The following is a 20,355-nucleotide window of genomic DNA, read 5'->3' on the forward strand; positions in this document are numbered from 1 at the left end:
TTCTAAATGCAAATTCCACACTTGGAATCAATTCCAGACCTTTTACCTTCTTAATAGGTAATGAGATAATGAGGGGCATGCTCACACCTGACTATGGAACAGCTTATCAGTCAAATGTCCAAATTTGAGCCACTGTAAATGGGGGGCTATGCAGACATTCCTAAATGGCTAATGGGATATTTTTGGTATACCCCTTAAATTAAAGCTGAAAGTCTACACTTCAATCACATTGTGATTGTGATGTTTCAAGTCAATTGTGGTGGCATACAGAGCCAAAATAATGAAAATTGTTTCACTGTCTAAATACTTATGGACCTGACTGTAGATAAGATGGGAGCTAAAAAGTAGTCAAAAACTATGTAGTAACTGTCAAACGTTATTAAGAAAGCTAGAAACTTAACTTATTAAATGATCAAATCCATGTCAGCTTTTTGTAAATGAGGCAAAAAGAAATCATTTGTCCTATAATATATTTTTGAGTATACTGTATGTATAAAACTCCAGTGAACTAGTAATATTAGCCTCTGGTAAAAAAAAAAACAAAAAAAAAAAACTTAGTACTTCTGATACATCTGATGGCACTATAACTGAGGCCCACTGTGTTAATACATTTCTTTGGCCGAGCCAGGCAACACAGCTAGTATATATATATATATATATATATGCTCGCATCGCTTGTTGCATTAGCAGCAGGAGGAAAAGTAAAAGGGATACCGGTTTGCCGATGTTAGTGTGCTGGCCTTGCTTATGTTATTAGTGGCTAACTGAGTTGTCTGTTTCCTCGGAGGCAAAGCCCTTACCCCGACTCCACCTCTCACTTCTGCGCTGGACAGACACACACGCTTCCACATGTAGATGTTTATATATAAGATAAGAACAACATATAAAAAAAAATAACAAAATGGATTTCTTTCACTTAGACAAGGATCACACTTTGTGAATAATGTGTTGTTGAAAGTAGTTTGATAATATTTTAATCAGAAACTGATTGCTAACATAACAAAAATGGAAAAATTCAAAACATCTTTGTACCTACAATTTTGAAACCAATTTTAAAATAATTTCTTGTATATTTGGAGCACTAAATATAAAGTATGCTTTCATGTGTCTCTGACTAATACAGCTGGCTTTATTGGAACTGTATGACTATAGTTTAACATTAAGAATAAATGAATTCAGTCTCAACTGCAACTCAACTGCATGTCTAATTCATAAGCTTCTTTTGCTCTCTCAGAAGGGTAATCCTCATATTAAAAAAAATGATCACATTCAATTAATTTGGAGTGAATCTATTTTTATATAACAGATCAGAGCAAATAAAGAATTTTCCATGATAACAAAGGTGTTAGTTAATGTTAAAATGCATCTTAACAAAAGGTGCATGCCGACAGAATATTTCAATTATTAGTAATCTGCCTTCTAAAGACTTAAAACATGTTTGCTTAGCAACAGCCTCTGAGCATTTCAAAAATATCCTTACTAACAAGACCAGTGAAACCTTAGATTAATCTGAGGTAGACCTCCTAGTAGGTCCTGTTTGCTTTGTTTACTGTCAAATTACACAACATTCTCCAGTTGCTTTTTAAAAGGCTAAAATTCAGGAACAAAAGGGGAAAGCTGAGCCAAGCAGAAATAGCAGTTGCTTAAACGTTTCGGCAGAGATGTGAAAGATTGATCGTTTATAAAATATGCTTTAAGTAGCTTACTGAAGAAATGACTAGGGTGGCAACAGAAAACAGATACTCTCTCCTTTGCAGAAAGGTTATTATGTATAAATGAGTACTGGCACCAAAAGAATGGAAATGTTTACATTTGTGAGAGAAGAAAAGAGAAATGCTTTTAACAGCTATACTTCCCAGAAATAAGAACTTGAACTGCTTATACTGTATACTTAATATAAAGCCCAGAGATGTAGAATTTATGTTCTAGTACAAGTAAAAATTTGTGATTTCACTGTTGGAAGTGATTCATATTATTTTATATTTTTTACATGATAATGTTCTTAAAAAATAAAACAATTAAAAAAACATCTACTACTAAATGTGTTTTGTAGGATGTTTGAAAAAAAATTGCTTACAGAGCTAGCCTTTCCACGAATACATCAAGAAAAATCTGGTGGGAGTGTTATTGCTATGTACAAAAATACACTGAAAGTACTATAAATGAAAGTGCTGATGACAAGAGAAAATGTTCTTCACTGAATGAAAGATAATAATATAATGACGTTTTCACTTACACTATTACTCATATGAAATCTCAGCCAACAATAATAGCTAATGCACTATAAAAAATTACAAATTCCTAATTTCTCTATAAAGTTTTTCACTGAGGTAAAATTTGAATTCTGATTGTTTAGTTTTTAGCTTGTCACCATTTACCATTATTAATATTATTCTTTTTTACATTTTCCTTTTCTGTTCTGTATAAAAACCAAAAAACAAACTTTAATTAGGTAGAAAGTTGTGAAAGATCCGGAGATTGTACTCTCAGTATGCATTGTATATTACCTGTTGTGTTTTAATAAATATGTCATCTTCGAAGTTTGAGAAAAGATGCTGCTAATAACATTCATTCACTCCTTTCCTGAGCCTGCTAATTCTGATGTAGGGTCTCGGTGAGTCAGACCCTGGCCCAAAAGCAGCAGAAGCAACACAGGAGCCATCACTAGAAGTGGCATCAATCCATCCCAGGGCACACTCACTTTACATTTCCAGGCAGCTATCAAATTAACCTGCATTCACTCAGGAGAAAATCGTCACAAACATGGGGACAAAATGAAGACTCCACACTTGTAGATAGAATACTAGAGGTGGGGGTGGTGAAAAAATAATCAGTATAAACAAATTTAAGAGAGACTTTACTGTGGAAAGCTGGTATTTGAATGTTTGCAGAACGTCTAATTTAAAAAGCTAATTACTGACTGCCTTTTTAGAAAAGCAATGAAATGCATTCAGAGTGGCTAAGACTGAAGTTTCAATATTAAGCATTGTAATTCCAGTAGTCCTCACAATAGTTTGTTTGAAGGAGCAAATATCAGAACCTGTTATAATGGGAAATGAAGACACTGCATTGGACTGGGACTTACCGTACTTTTCAAAAGTAAATAATGAAAACAGACACCCAAGTTAAATGAAAACAAGTTCTGAACTAGAACGCTGAGAATAGAAGGCATGAGAAGCATTGTAAAACAAGACAACCAATGCAAGACTAGTATAAATTCTGCAAATAAAGGCTTACCCAGAAGAAGAAGGGAACAAGTAAAGGAAATAGAATACCGAAGGTAGCAGTCAGGAGAAAGTGAGACCATTAAAAGCTATAGCCCTAGAGGCAAAGATAATGGTGCTACTGATGATAATGTAAACAGTATAATTGTAGAGGAGTAAATGTTACTTTTTTCACGTGACAAACTTTTTCCACTGATTTCCAAATTGTGAAATTAAGATGTTTGTTATATGTTATTATGGTTCCATTCCAAGTATTTTACATTTTTTTCTGGTATTTTGCAGCACATTTGTGGGTGACTATTTAAACACAATTAGGAGACGCATCTTCCTATTTTAACCACAGAATGAAAAAGTAATATGACACGCGGAAACATAACAGGGTAAACTCTGTATCAACAGTCTTTGGCTTTTTCAACATTTTTCCTTTTCAGAAAAGTAATATGAAAGGTTTAGTGCCAGGGACCATAACTGTAAGTACACTAACACTATATAGTGCACAACAGGTCAAGATGCCAGGGTGACAAGAGCATTTGTAATGGTAATGTTGCTAGTGAGAAGTAGAACTAGCAAGATGTATAATTGCAAGAGTTTATATTTTCAGGAAGTTCAAATTTAAGCAGAGTGGCACTGAGGCGCAGTAGTTGCCCTTCTGCATCCCAGTTATATATGTTGGGTTTAAATTGCAGCCCAAGGACATTCTATGGACAGTTTGCACATGCCAACATTTTATTTTAAAGGTGTGTTCTTTAAGAGTGAATATGAACAGATTATAATTGTTCCCTACGATTATTTTTTTTCCTTCTTTTTAGTGGTTTCTTTAAATATGGAATTTTGCAAGTTGCTTTCTTATCTGGGCTCATTTTCAGTTGATTAAAAGTTTTTTGAGTCTTGGCACACCACCATTTTGTTTTCCTTATGAGCACTACAGTTTTTGAGCTGCTTTGCTTATAGTTGCTATTCACAGTGCTACCAAATGACAATGGGAGGTCATGACCTGTGATGTCACTAGTGTGACAGACAGTCTCATTGTCCATCTTCCATTGTCCAGGTTTCTGGCATTATAGCAGCTTTATGAGTGGTTTTGAGAGTTTTCGTTGATTCTTCGCAATGAATTCTATCCCATTATTTTTGGTTGACAGAGGATAGACTGGTCAAGTAAGGTACTCGCCAACAATCAACCTGTATCAATGAAGTGCTGGTGTCTAAGAACTGATGTGGAAAAGGCAAACTAAAGAAGAGAATGTTAAAGAAATTAAAGCTTATTTTTAATTTAAAAAGGCTTGGATTTCAATGTCTTTTAAGATCCACTTGTTCTAACACTCTTTCAAGTTTATTAATTTTCTACTTGCTAATTCTCACTAAATGTAAGTTAACATTTTGCTTTAACTGTAGACACCAAAGATGTTATATACTGTACAAGGGGCCATTTAAACATTTTGTACCTGATCCTAAAAGCACTATTGTATGGTGCCAGTTTTGTAGGTGGACAAAGACTGACGCTTGTGTACTAAAATATGTGTATTACATGCTTTTATCATTTGTGATTAATAGTGTACGTTACTTGTTCCAGAAGCCAACATGGATGCTGAATAAATAATCATGTATCATGAATATCATGAACACGTATAATAATACCTTTCTGATGCTAGAGAACAATACAGAGATTAATTCCTGCTTAGTCAACACATTAAAACAAATCCCCATCATATGCCACGGTCAAGTCATAAACTGCAAAGTTTTGTCCTTGCAGGAAGTCTTTTGAAGCTAACCCGAGTTGTGGTTCACCTTCAGCATTAAAAACAAAGTAAAATGTTACCACTGTAGTCCAAATTGTGTCAAATTGTACAATGAGGGCGGGTGAGATGAATAATGGTGTGTGTGACCCATGTCTTTCACTCATATTAACATCGCTCGTACATAGAGTTCCACATGAATTCAAAGGAAGCACTATTTAGTGATTCAAATCATAAAGGCTACGTTATTAGTTCACTGTAGACAATGCATTACAATCACACAGTAAGCAATGATATGATGCAAACCACTAACCACACACATTTTTATATTAAAACTAGTCAGTATTAAAATTTACAAAATCAGAATTCTGTGCTGATTGTTACCTGTCTAAGGATTGTATTGTTCACTCAAAGCAACCAGTTTGTACATTCAGGTATCTCATGGGCCCCTCAGCTACAGGGGATCTGATGGATCAGATGTTGTTTGTATTGGATAGAACTGATCTGATTTTTGAGTAAACACAGAAAGCAAGGATCTGTGTGCAACAATGTATAATGTAAAGTGTTACTGTAGTGAAAAATTACTTACATCTAAAATATGAGACAAATAAAGATCTTTTTAAATAAGCTGAACCACTTAAACTGGCCCTGATATGTGGGACTTTTAGTCACCAAACATATTCAACATTTATCAGGTCTGAAATGCAGTACCATGATGGCAGTTTATTAAGAAGTAATATTAACCAGACAAAAATTCAAATTCTATATTCCCAGCCATTTAATAAAAAAGAAAATAAATCATGATTTAAGTCATACAAAATAAAAATTCCATTTATTACTAGGCTATGTGAACGTCATCTACATGATTAATTTCACAGCATACACTGGTAAAGTTTATTTTTTGAAATAGCTTCCTCAAGAAATGAAACTGTACAAAAGCAATACCAATTTGAACTGCACACTGAACATAGTTATTAGGAAAAGAGAGAGACAGCAGCCACTTAATTAAGGTAGACAGAGCAGTTGCCTCTAAGCATCTTGGTACTGTAGCCAGAATGTTCAAAATGATTATATTGAGAATTTAAAGGAGTCCAGGAGGTGCCAAGAAAAAAAGCACACATTGATCAATCGTGTTGCTATAGCTTGGAGGACACTGATTGCAAGAGGTTCACGGAAGATTAAAACGCAAATGCTTCTCCTCAGAGAACACAAAAAAATAGTTTTTAAAAAATTTTGTGTGAAATGCTTTCTTATTTAAATCCAAATTTAGTTTAGTGTGTGGTGTTTCATATTCTGTATGCATTAGTTTTAAAATATATAATGTTCAATTTAGTTCATGACTGTTGTGAAAACAAAGCTATACAATATAACTGTGTTCAACATTTTTGCATTTGTCTATCAATATTTATAACCAGTTATGTGATTGTGAAAACCACCAGAGTAAAAATAGTTACAGAACAGACTATTAAATTTTTGTACTATAAGCATAATAATCAAAGAAAACTAATATTTTTACTAAATTACATCTCTAAGCACCATATAATTTCTCTACCATAATTAGTCTGGCAGCCAATTGCTGGTGGAAATAAAGATTACAATTCAAACATTTTATTACAGAGTTCTGGGTCCTATTCTGCTTGCAACATCAATCTGTGAACTTATGAACCAGCAACAGCATCAGTTTAGTAAAAATAATTTTTACAGCTGAACACATAATCTAAAACAAGTCTAGATTTATTGTGACCGATAATGCCGCTGGGTGGAACAGCAGTTCACCACGGGGCACACTCAGATGTACCCTCTCCCGTAGCAGGCCACATCACACTTACCAGTTTCCTGAACCTGAGGGCAGCAGTGTTAACCACTATTATATTATATTATATTATATTATATTATATTATATTATATTATATTATATTATATTATATTATATTATATTATATATCCATCCATTATCCAACCCACTATATCCTAACTACAGGGTCTGACAGAGCCAATCCCAGCCAACACAACTTGTTAAAAAGACTGGAAAAGGAATTTGGCTTTGGAGGCATTACTGCTATTTTTAATGGAATCTGAAAACACACTTAACAAAACTGAAATGGAAGTCAACTAGACAGAACCTTGTCATCCATAGTTCAGTAACCTTTAAATATTGGTTCTTTGCCAAGTGAAAAGAGAATGAGGTGCTCAGTAAAGCAGTAAGAAAAAGTCCATTGTCCAGAGAGAAGCTATGCTACAGTTGTCACACTCTGACATTTAAATAACTGAGCTGTACTGAACAGGCAAGTACAGTAGAATAAACGAAAAATTGGATGATAAAAATAAACAAACAATTATTACTTCCAGCATACTTTTTTCATCCTACAAATAATTTTCATTTACAGTAAGGAATGTTAGATTTTCTGACTTGCTACTTTTCTTAGAATGAAATTTTAAGTGATAACAGGATTGTATTTGCAAGTAAAATAATTCTGAATAAAGTCCATCTAAGATGTTATAGAGAATATATCCTAGCATGTAATTTGGTAATGGAAGCCAACTAAAACAAATAAGGAAAGCAGACAAAACTAGACACATGCAAAAGAACTGCCTGCTATTTAAAAGCCGAAGAGTTATAATTCAGGATCAGTGAAAGATTTTATCATGAAAGAAAATCAAGTTATGGAAACAAACTGGTTTTATTTTCCCATTTATTAAGGAGTTTGTGCCTTTCTAAGCATTTTAAAGAGGTGAGTCTATGTCTTTTAACTAACCTACAGTACCTTAAGTAACATGTGTACTGTACATTTAAAACATTAAATTATATTCATATTTTGAGGATATACTTCTCACTAAACTGAAATCCAGATGTGATGAGATACAAAGGTTGTAATATACTCCATGGCAGAAGTATTACTTTGAGCTGCCAGCTTGCTAGGGTGACAATCATCCTAAATATGGAACCCTCAGACAGGACATAAAAATGGATATCCATAACTCTACAGCTGATTATCCCAGTTTCCTTTGTCTCAAACACAAGTTTCCCTGTTCTTTACATATCCAGTTTTTACCTTAATATGCCTGCTGATCCATCAGCACAAACCGCAGTCATCGAAGAGAAATCTAGGATGACTAGTTTGCCTCAGAATAAACTCCCATAAATCGTACACCTACCAAAGGGGTAGAATCAATTTTAAGACCATTGGCCAAATTTACAGACATATATTTTAAATGAATGGCACAAAAGTGCACTGGTTATTGCGTTTGTCTATGTGAAGTTCGCCATGAATGTATTGGAGTAACCAATGTATAATTTAGCAGTGACCATAATTTTGTGAGTGTATGAGGGGTAAGAATAATTGGGAAGGTATACTGTCATGATACAGTCTGTGTAATGCAATTCTTTCTTGATTACAGCACTTCTAAAACTTATTAACATGCCAGCTTTTCAGTCTGTGTCTTGATTAAGAAATAACAGATTTTTGTTTTTTATTTTTTAATGTGTTTTATTAATGTTTTTTGATCTAGTAAATAAATGGCAGGTATAGCTTCTGTTTGGAATTGCCACTGACTACTGTCTTCCCAGAAATTAATTTTCTCAGCATTTTTCAGTTCATGATACACTGAAATGCAGAGGATGGCTCATTCTGTACAACTTGTAGAAGGCCCAGGAAGTACTGTATGTCGTGTCAACTCAGCTCATGTATTACAATCTGGCATGACAACATGTTTTTGCTACACTTTGGCTCTTTCCTCATTTCTTTTCTGTTTATTTGGTCTGAAAAAAAATGTAATATTTAAATGAATAAAGTGGTAGAAACTGGACGTGGTGTTTATGGTGCTACCAACATTTCTACTTCTGTTTGTAAATACACATATTACAAAAACAATTTAGAAAGACAGAAAATGTTAGCCATGGAGGAACAAATTCTGACTCTTCCCTGTATGCTTTACTCTGTGCTCCAGTTAGCCCTAATCTCTGTCAACTATAAAGAAATTCAGTGGTTCATTACTCATTTAGAAATCAACGCAGGAGAAATTTTAAGGTTGAGATGCAACTATTGCACCCTTACAGGACAAAAATATACGCTCACTATGCCTATGCTGTATATATTTTTAACACATGGAATGTGTTATGTATCGGGATGTTTAGACTGACAACGTGTTCCCATCATTTCAACTACTGTACATTATCTTAAACATTACCCTACATCATCATACAGCTATACAGAAGAAACCTGGTTGAGTTCCCTAACCTTCTCTCAATATCTACTGTTGATACTATACAGTCTAGCGGTGATGAACAAATTCAGTATCTCCAAACTATAACAATATTGGAAAAAGTATGCACCCCTAAATAAAAGGCTGAATTGGAAATGGGGTGTTTCAGTCATAGTTTAAGGTAAAGAATGGCTATGCACAAAATAAAATCCTCACCAGTGTATACCTAGTATGATATAATTCAAATTGTAAACTGCACATGAAAAGCATTTCTCCTGACTCCATGATTTGATTTTAAGGGTGCAACTGATAGTAACCACCCCTAATACCTGAATTAATTTCAAGGTGCCATCAAAAATTCATACACTCATGTCAATATGTAAACTATGTGTTAGTATGAAAACTTCTTTAGGAAGATAGACATGCTGTAATAGCATTACAACAAATCAAAAATATTATCACCTGTTTGCAAAATATGTTAACTACAGTATGTGTTTCTGATTTCACTAATCTTTCAAAGTTTTGGACTTCCAAAATTTATACCAAGGGCAACTAATATGAAGGATCCTTCAGAAGCTAGAGAACATAAACTGCTGTATGCTGCAGCTATAGACCCACGCCTTTCCAGCTATCATTTTGGGTATCTCTGACTAACCTAATTCTTCACTTTAAAAACTTTGAAATAGTTCTAGGTACTGATGCAAATTCTTTTATGAATCCTCTTTTAAAAAATGCTCCCCATTGCATCATCGTTAACCTTATTCCATGAAAATTTGCCACTGACTTAAAATTTGTTGATTCATTTAGTTTAATTAACCCTTCCTCTAAGAAATATTATTTTTAGACCTTGTGGCACTATCCTTAGTCCAAATTAGATTACATTTTAATCTTGCAATTGCTCTCTCCTGCCTTTACGAATGCCAATATTATCTCTAATGCTTTAAACAACCGCAAATGTATTCTATCCATTCTAGTTCTCCCCCACCTGTATCCTTGATTTTTTTCTCTGGAGCTTTGATTCTGCTTGCAACTCATTTTAAAGAATATATGTCTTGAAATGCTGGTACTGCCTTGATGCTTCCACCAATCGTCTATCTTGGCTTTTCATTGAACAAAGGCCTGCTCCCCCTCACCCCACACACGCTTTCCCCTTCACTTCCTTAAAGCTAAGTGTCCTTCTGTCTTAATTTGGTCATTTTATTACTTATGTTTTACAGTCCTGGCACCACGTAGAAATGTTCCTAGGTTCTATTTCTATTTATCATTAAAATACTACCCTATTTCATAATGAAGTTGTATACCTAGGTGGACAGCCCATTTCTTTTCCACATTAGTCTCTTGTAGGTATTAACACTCTGGGGGATATTTTTGATGACTTGGGGCTCCAGACATTACAGACAGTAAGGTCCAGGTTCTCCATCACCTCCCCTCCAACTGAGATGTGTCCTTAAGACATGTGGTGTGTAACTTTCATTCCTCTTTCTCATCCACTTTTTGTCTTTTTTCATTCTTCCTCAACAGACAAAAAAACAGTTGCCACTTTATTTGATGCCTGCGGTATTTCATTATGTTACCTTATTTTTTTTATTACAAGCAAATCTAAAGGTCATGGCTAAAGAAGGAATTAGCCCAAGCAACAGAACATGTGCATCTTGAACCTTAAGGCTAAAACTGATTTTTTAGAAAGTGATGAATTTTATTATTAAAATAAAAATACAAAGCAAAAGGGTGCTGAAAAACATTATCATAATAGAAAAAAAGATGAAAACAATATTGTAGGATGAGCTGAGCCATACCAAATCCTATGGATAATCCATGACACACTTTTAGCAAATTCACACTATTCCCCACTGTTTAAAATGAGATGAGAATAACTCTCCAGCATGTTCTTAAAGACTACTAAATATCTTTGCATATCTTCTCATTTTACTGTGAATATTGTTGTTAATGGTCTCATATATTTAACTGAAAAACTACTTTGTGAAGCTTTTAGTACAACTGAAATTAATACAGGGAAATAAAGAAAGCCCCTCCAGTAACCTTCTGAACTTCTAAAAAAAGAATCTAGGTATAAAAATGCAAACAAAGTCAAGAAAAATGATCTAGTTATACATGTCTGTGACTCTGTGTTCGGATTCAGCGGGTTGACAAATGGATGGATGGATGGATGTCTGTGTTTAAAATGTAAGGGGATACACGTTATGATTAAATTAGATAATGACAATGATTATGTGTTTGACAGTGTGGTACCCGGCTGGAGTTCATGCCCAGCCGGGATGCCCAGGAGGACCGGAGAAGGGCTTGTGCCTCCTCCAGAACACGAGGGGGCACCCGCCCTGGTTGCTTTGGGGGCCACGGGTACAGAGCTTGGAAGCTCAACCCTGTAGGGGCCCATGGTCACCGCCAGTGGGCGTCCTGATGCCTTGGGAGCCCTGGACCTCAGCACTTCCGCCACACCCGGAAGTGCTGGGGGGAAGAGGATTGGGGACACCCGGAGGACTTCTGGATACATCGCCAGAGCTTCCGCCACACAGGGGTGTGGCTACAGAAGCTCCTCAGGATGCATCTGGAGTCCTTCCGGGGTGTATAAAAGGGGCCGCCTCCCTCCAGTCATTGGCAAGAGTCGGGTGGAAGTGGACGAAGCTTGGTAGAGAGGAGTGGAGGTGGACCAGAGACTGTGAGAAGGCATTGTGTTGTGGCCAAGGACTTGAGGGGTGATTGGTGCTTGCGGCACTGGGTTTGTGCTCACTGTTGTAAATAATTATGTATAATAAACGTGTGTTGGGTGAAACCATCGTGTCTACCTGTCTGTGTCCAGACTGTTCCCCACCACAGTTTAATAAAAATATTATTAAAAATATACCCCTATGGCAGAAAATAAAGTAAATGATTCCACTGTACCCACTGTACTTTATAAAAAATCTTTTTTAAAATTTTCAGACACTTCATTTTAGAACATTTGAAAAATAATGCCATAAAGATGATGCCTACCTTCAATTCTGACTTGGGCGACTGCTCCATCTCCACCAGCACTATGTGCACGAACTTCCACAATATAATCTCCATCTTTATGTAGTGGTATGTCTATGAAATGTTTACCAGTGGAGTACAATGTCCCTCCAAGCTGCCCTTGTTGTCTGTACAAAACCTAAGAAATGAACAACAACAACACAAGAAATGTTCAAATAACACAAAGGTATGGAATATTAAAAGAAGATTACGCTTTACACACCCTAACCAAAGTAAAAATAGATATTGGGATTTCTTGAAATTATAGCTGTCCAGAAATCTAGTTTTGTCCACTTGTGCTCACAATCTCATTCTCTTAGTCATTAATCAAGAGCCCTTGGTGAAAGATATTTATCTGAATTCAGAGAGTTTATGTTTAACTGTACAACACGTGTTCAATTATTTTTTTTTTAAATTAAACTCCAAATAAATATGTCCCCAAAGATATTTTAGAAAAAAAAACATTATGTAGCAATGTTCATGAAGACAACAGATAAGATTACTGGTATTTGTTTTATAAGTTTTTTGATAACACTGACAAATGTGGTGTCACACACAATGTTTCACTATCCAATATAATTTAAAAGGTGCTGTTCTAGAATGGGTAATAATTCTGTAAGCTAAATTTTCACAAATAATAAAATGGACATAAAAATTAAGTCAACAACTTCTTTAAAGCATAAGGCACCCCAATAGTTATTGTAAATGTGGGTACATGCATCTATTAATGACAAATTATTGTCAGAATGAGCAGAATACACTAAATATTTCATAGTGGGCAGCTGCTGTTCACTTAATCTAAAGATTTGTGAATATCATTTTATGACTGCACATCACAGTGATGCATGTTTGTTACTTCAATTTGTCCTTAGGAATTATGAGGCTTTTGCTATATCAGGCAATATATGTCAGTGAATAAAATACGCCTATACAGAGGTAAGTCTTCAGTTCCTACTGTGTGGCTTTTGAAACATCAAACATATCTGTAAATATGTCTTTGCCAAGGCAATCCTTCCAGAGGCCTACACTTTATTTTGATATCAGAGGCTTAAGCAAAACAGAGTGATATGAAAAAGTTGGATTAAGCAGTGTAACCTCTCACACTATGTCGAGAAGTCTATATATTATGTGACTATAACTAGTTAACCAAACAATCAACTCTGTGACTGAACTGAAGAATGAAGTCTAATAACTTACACTGACAACATCCACAGGCAGGTTCAAATTACTAATTACTTAACCCTAAGTTACTTTAGAAAGGGCATAAGCATTATGAAAAGAGTGACCTGTTAAAAAAGGTGTGTTCAGTCTCTGACAGACTTAGACAGAAAGTATAATCTAGTGTCTGAGAAGACTGCCATTATTGTTTACTATAGACCCATTTCCCAGTAACCATCATATCCCATCATGAACAAGTGTAGTAATTAAAAATACATGAAAAGGATAGTTAGCAATGATAATTTTTTGCATTTACAATATACACATTAATTTAGGGGCAGCACAGTGGGTAGCGCTGCTGCCTCGCAGTTAGGAGACCATGGTTCACTTCCCGGGTCCTCCCTGTGTGGAGTTTTTATGTTCTCCCCATGTCTGCGTGGGTTTCCTCCCACAGTCCACAGACATGCAGGTTAGGTGCATTGGCGATCCTAAATTGTCCCTAGTGTATGCTTGGTGTGTGTATGCGTGTGTGTGTGTGTGTGTTCGCGCACCCTGCACTGGGCTGGTGCCCTGCCCAGGGTTTGTTTCCTGCGTTGCGCCCTGTGTTGGCTGGGATTGGCTCCAGCAGACCCCCGTGACCCTGTAGTTAGGATATAGCGGGTTGGATGATGGATGGATGGGTGGACATTAATTTAGTAAGCATACTTGCCATCATAAGCTAAGTTTCCATCCAGTTTTTTGCGACGTTTTGTTATCGACAAACAGAATATACGTAAAAAAAATGTGCGAAATTTGCTGTCTCCTGCCTGTTTCCATCCAACTGGCTTTTTATCGATAAAATGGTGTGTGTGATGACGTCATCCCCCCCAAAACGAACTGTCGCATAAGTTTTGTTGTATCGCGAAAAAAATCTGCCCTTGAGCCGTTTCCATACATCATTTTGTGTATGTCGCAAATTATCTACATTTTGTTTTCCATGTTACACCCCCTCCACTAAACAAAGAAACAAAGAAATGGAGAGATTATTCAGGCAGTTTTTTGAAATTTGCCAGCTTACTGTTATTTCAGTTTCACAAATAATTGGAATTGTACATAATATCCGAAGACGACAGCAGAATGAAGCAATTGCTTGTCTGATAGCCCTAGAGCTCGAAGAAAGTAACCCAGTGCGACGAAACCCACGGGTATGGGAGAGACGACGGAATAAGACCTTCTGGGAGGAGGTGGTGGAGAGACACTTCACAGAAAATCTCTGGCTGCAACATTTTAGAATGACACGGCCGACGTTTGAGATGTTGTGTGGATTCATCAGTCCTGATGTTGCGCCCATCACAGGTTGCCACCGACCACCGGTTCCAACCCAAAAGCGGATTGCCATCGTCCTTTACAAGCTGGCAACCTGCGCCGAGTATAGAGTAGTTGGAGAAACTTTCGGGGTTAGTAAAACTACCGTCCATCGATGTGTATATGCTGTGTGCACCGCTATTAAAGAAAAATTAATGCGCCGTTATATCAGACTTCCGACTGTAGCGGAGGCCAATGAAATTGCATACCGCAATTCCTTGGTGCATCTTGTGCCACAGATTTACGGTGCGCTGGTTGGCACGCACGTGCCTATTCTTCCCCCGACGGAAGGCTACCGCGATTACATTAATCGCAAAGGGTGGCCATCTATTGTTCTCCAGGCCCTTGTTGATGACAGGTGCATGATACGAGACATTTGCGTTGGCACTCCTGGAAGTGCCCATGATGCGCTGTGTTTGCAGCATCGGATCTGTACAGGTGAGCCTACCTTTCAACATCCCTTCTCAGTGCGATAACAACTGAATTAGAACTGTAACCTGCTTCCCTTAAGGTTTTTAATTAAAACTGAAATTTGAATTAATACAAAATAATGACGTTTAATCAAAAAAAAACTCTCTTCATCAGACCATGTGAACTGCTCCGCCATTCTCGTTTTGATTGCACGTGATGAAAATGTGACACATTTATTTGCGTTAAAGCCCTTTTTTCTGACAAAAACTGTTTCCAATGTAGTTTTTGCGACATCTGAAGTATCGATATGGAATTTATGCGCTAAAGTTAAACAGAAAAATATTATGTCGACATGTACAACATTTTATCGATAATTAGCATTTCCATCAGCTATATCGGTAAAAAAATTTGAAGCGCTAAATATTTTTTCGCAAAAACTCCTTGGATGGAAACCTGGCTATATTTAGCAAGTAACTGAATAATGAAGGAAGAAAATAAGATGTGTGCTTTGAGTATCCAGTACAAGAAAATGGGAATGTCTATGTGACCTAGTTCTTTAAAAATAGCTTTAACATAAGACAGCCACTCGTTTTATCCTGTATTCTGCATATTTCACCATTAACTGCTAGCAGTTAAACGCATATTTCCCTTTTTCTAAGTAGCACACTACATTGAAAGACCCCAAACCTTTACCTTGCTCTTCATGCAGTATGAACTGTGTGACCTGCTGAATGCCAACTAGAAGACAGTGGTGAAACATTCTACAGGGCTACTTTTGAAACCAGCTGATTAATTGGACTCCAAAAGTAAAATCAGCATGATTGGACTATTCTTTGAAATACATTTCATAAAGCACCCATGAAGAGGTTTTATTTTTTTATTGGTAATGCAATTACATATTGGAACAAACAAATGTTTCATTGTATATGTTGCCAATAGGAGATGTAATTATGAAACACTACTTTAACATTCACTCATATACTGAAGACTCTCACCTATATTTTTAACCAAAAATGAATTAATCAAATTCATCATTAATTAACTGATTTACTGATGTAATAGTTGATGAATAATGATTATTTGTTTTTAAATGCACAAAGAAAAATTTTAGCAGATGGTAACTCTGTGGGCAGAAAGTCAATAGTAAACACTGGAAATTAAAATGTCTCAAATTTGAATTTAGCTAAATTCAACCAAAATGTAAATATTATCCTTGATACAAATGAAACCCTCATTCATCATATCTTTGTGCTTTCTAAAATGTGCTTGCTTGAGTTAAGAAATACATATTGTAAAACTAAATTCCTTAGGCCTCAGGACCTTGAAAAGTTAGTGCAGTCATTTGTCTTGGGCATATCTGATTATAGTAAAGGATTGGAAAGATCTACCAAAATAAGATCAGAGTAATTTCATTGGTCTGAGCATTTAATAATGTCTCAATATTTTATCATATCATATTTCAAATTGCACTCTTATATATTACTTTTAATTTGTAGTAATTGTTTTTTGTTTTGATAATTACCAGGTTTTCACCTATGGTGGTACTGGTGAATCTCAGAAATGATGCATTCTCAGATATATTATCCAAATCATATGTCTTTTATGCATCAATATATCTTTTATTGAATTTAAATTTTTCCTGTTTACCTACTGAGTAACCTATGAGAGTTGAAATTTATATTTTAAAACCACCCTAAGTGGTAAGTAGTCTTTCAAATGGAAATTTGTGCCATTATTGTATGGATCTTATGGAGTTTAAATTTGTGATGTATGAAAAGGTTTCTTGTAAAATCCTGAATATATTTATTTTCAGTCATTCTGTTATATATTTGTTTGTGTGTTTCAAAGTTGCACCAGTGTTGCGTGAAGCACTTTCAGATTATATTTAGCTGTTGAACAGCCTCAAACACTCTGCTAGAAAGATCTTGCATCAAGCAGAATTCAAGCATTATCTCAAAGGTAACAGGCTGTCCAGATCCTGAAGAAGAAAAGCAGACCACAACCAGTGGTTCCAGTAACATGCTGAATAGATGGTATGAGGGTCTTCTTTTCAAAGATCATATGATGTTCACTAAATAAATAACACATGGAGACAGACAACTCCAGTTTTGATACATTAGATTAAATCCAGAGAAAGCAGCTTGTATTTACTTTATGTTTACATTTGAAAAATTGTGATATGATACAATTTTGTTCTTGAAGAGTGGTTTTCCTTCTAGCTATTCTTAATAAAATTAATTCAATGTTCTATATTTCCTAATGGAACACCTGTGAATGTAGATATCTGACAAACTGAAAGAGGCCTGTACATATATGGCTATAAATATAAGACTTCTATATGTCATAGTTTGAAAAAAAGGAATGTTGTTTTTGTATTAACAACTATTGGTGTGATTTTTGCCATTTTAATGATAATCTTCCATCCATCCATTTCCATCCCGCTAAATCCGAACACAGGGTCACAGGGGTCTGCTGGAGCCAATCCCAGGGCAGGAACCAATCCCGGGTAGAGTGCCAACCCACCACGGGACACACACAAACACACCCACACACCAAGCACACACTAGGGCCAATTTAGAATTGCCAATCCACCTAATCTGCATGTCTTTGGTCTGTGGGAGGAAACCCACGCAGACACAGGGAGAACATGCAAACTCCACGCAGGGAGGACCCGGGAAGCGAACCCAGGTCTCCTAACTGAGAGGCAGCAGCACTACCCACTGCGCCACCGTGCCACCCATGATAATCTTTCCTACCATAAATTATGGATTTAATATTGTTTGGGAATTTGTCTCAAAAAATTTTGTGGACGAATAAGTGTGCCACATTACAAAATTGGTCCACGGGGAGCAAAGTCATTTAATGCAGACAGATAGACAGACAGACATTGGCTTTTGCATTAGGTACTTTGTGCATGATGTACAAATGCACCTAAAAATGAGTCGGCACCTCTGTCATCTTCAACAATGAGCTGAGTTAACAGAGTGACCAAATAATCAATACTTTTTTTCAGCAGTCGTGCCTATTGGTGAAGGAAAGTGGTGTTTGGATATCAGCACTTTTTAAATGTACATAAAAAATAACTATTACTCAGCTAGACAAAATCTTTTCTTGACTATGTTTATATGAATCAAAGAGTGTTGCAGCCTTCATTATAGTTAGTCAACATACTAACCCAACTGCATTTTCTTTTTGCCAAGCCAGTACCAACTTACTGAATTTCATAAGTTGCAAGGTTGGAAGTTTAAAATCACTAGAGCACAAAAGGAGGAAACTGAATCTTAACATCACAAGTTTTGGACATCTATCAATGTTATGCTTAGTAATATTCAAAAGACAGTAGTAGTTAAAATACTGTTAAGTTTCCATACAAGCAAAAAAAGACAAGAAATGCCACAGAAAGTTGCTCATAAGGTGTTCCACAGTGGCAGATGCTAAATTCTTTTTCTCCTTAAATTATAACAAAAGAACACAGGCAGAACATTTTGCACCTGAAAGTCACTTAGGACCCGTACTTGCAAAATCACACAAAATAGACTGGAACTAACTTTGTTGGAAAAGACAACCTCAAAATTCCACACACTCAAGTGAAGCATGTGTTCACACTGATATAATGTCAAACACAGTGGCCTTGTTGACACAACAAAGATTTATGATCCAAAGACTAGGATGAGGCTGGATATGTCAATGGTTTGCTTTGCAGTAAAGGTACATCAGAAATCACTATTTAGTGTTCAAACTAGTCAGTTTGTTGTCATTAAAAACTGATAAGCAGTTTTCCAGGGTTATAGAGCTTTGACATATCTAATTTAGCATTATATTTACCAAGTACTGTATTTATCTCTCTTTACACTAAGTTAACAGCAATACTGCAGATAAGCTAATTGTTATAAACTGTACATTAATGTTATATGTACATATTATTAAAATTAGCATTCAAATTATAAATATTAATTTTTCAATTTAAATTTTTATTTTAGTGATACTGTATGGGTAATAATAATGTCAATAAAAGATTCCTGAATCAAACTTAATTTTAAGAGTTCAAGGAAAAAATCATTCTAAACCATAAAGAAACACACAGGCACACATACAGAACACTTTGACATTTGGGAGATTTCAAATGGAACAAAATGCACTGTAGATATTATCTCAAGTGTAATTGACCTTTATAAGACACCAATTATTTCGTTCAATACCCTTATGTGTTTCAGTGTAATATATTGAAAGGAATGCATAATTGAATATATTGAATTGCCTTGGCATGACATTTGATTTTAAAAATGCTCAATACATCTAAATTAACTTTCAGGAGATAAAAAGCTTTTTGCTGCGAGTTAACAGGATATTGGGTAAAATATGTGCTATACTGTACATAATACAGCAAGAAGTGAAAAAAAGTCCTTAAAAAAAAAAACATGATTGCTTTCTTTTTTCGTTTTTTTTTTTACTTATCAAAGCAGCTAAGCTCACTTTCAGATTTATAAATATATGCAAGGTAGAATACTACCACACTGATCTATGCCCTGTTTTCATCTCATCTTATTTTTCCTAACCAGGGTGACAAAGGTAGACTGAAATTGCCATAGCAGACTTTATTAGCCCCATCATAAGTCTCCAGTCTACCCTGCTATGTCTCTGGGTTCCTTTTCATTAGGCTGTGCTCAATATCATATAAAAAGCATTCCAAGAAAAGCATTCAGGTTCATCCACACTAAATTAAAAAAAAACACTTTAACTTGGTCTTCTCTACTATCTTGCCAGAATGTCAAGTTCTTTACCAGTCCTGCTAATCCATCGTATGCTGCATGTATGGCAAGTTCCATTTCTTTACAACCTTCAAATAATCAAGTGAGCTAAAAATGAAGGGGGTATATAGGTCATGTGTAATCAAGTTGTCACATGGCTTCCAGTTCTATAAGGGATTCTACATTAATGGATATCACCTCAAATGTCAAGTTCTGATTTAAGTTTTATAAGATTTAAAAAAATGACAAACAGCAGATAAAACAATAGTGATTGGCATCCAAGGAACTGCAACTGAACAAATGTCCAACCTTGTAGCTTTCAACTTTTGATTCATTTGCCAAGGGTTCAACATGCTCCCACTTAATGCTGACATGGGAGCCGACAATATATTTACTGATTATCTTTGGTGGACGGCTTGGAGCTGAAAAACAAAAAAATGAAAACAAAATGAATTAATGCTATTTAACAGTAATACATAAACTCTGCCATTCATATTTAAAGGACTGGTAATAAATCTGAATTTC

The 20,355-nt window shown here is 35.6% G+C and overlaps 1 protein-coding gene across 3 annotated transcripts in view; it reads right to left on the reverse strand.

Moving 5' to 3' along the window:
• The window catches only part of cntn1b (contactin 1b), a 356,136-nt gene that overhangs the window by 14,455 nt on the left and 321,326 nt on the right, over positions 1 to 20,355 (reverse strand). For all 3 annotated transcript variants that reach the window (XM_028810951.2, XM_028810960.2, XM_028810943.2), the window contains 2 exons: positions 20,140 to 20,252; positions 12,152 to 12,308 (listed from right to left, as the gene is read on the reverse strand). In XM_028810951.2, coding sequence (XP_028666784.2) covers positions 12,152 to 12,308; positions 20,140 to 20,252 — 270 coding nt within the window. The remainder of the gene's footprint in view (positions 1 to 12,151; positions 12,309 to 20,139; positions 20,253 to 20,355) is intronic.

The sequence above is a fragment of the Erpetoichthys calabaricus genome, chromosome 1 (assembly GCF_900747795.2).
Source record: "Erpetoichthys calabaricus chromosome 1, fErpCal1.3, whole genome shotgun sequence".
NCBI classification, from domain to species: Eukaryota; Metazoa; Chordata; class Cladistia; order Polypteriformes; family Polypteridae; genus Erpetoichthys; species Erpetoichthys calabaricus.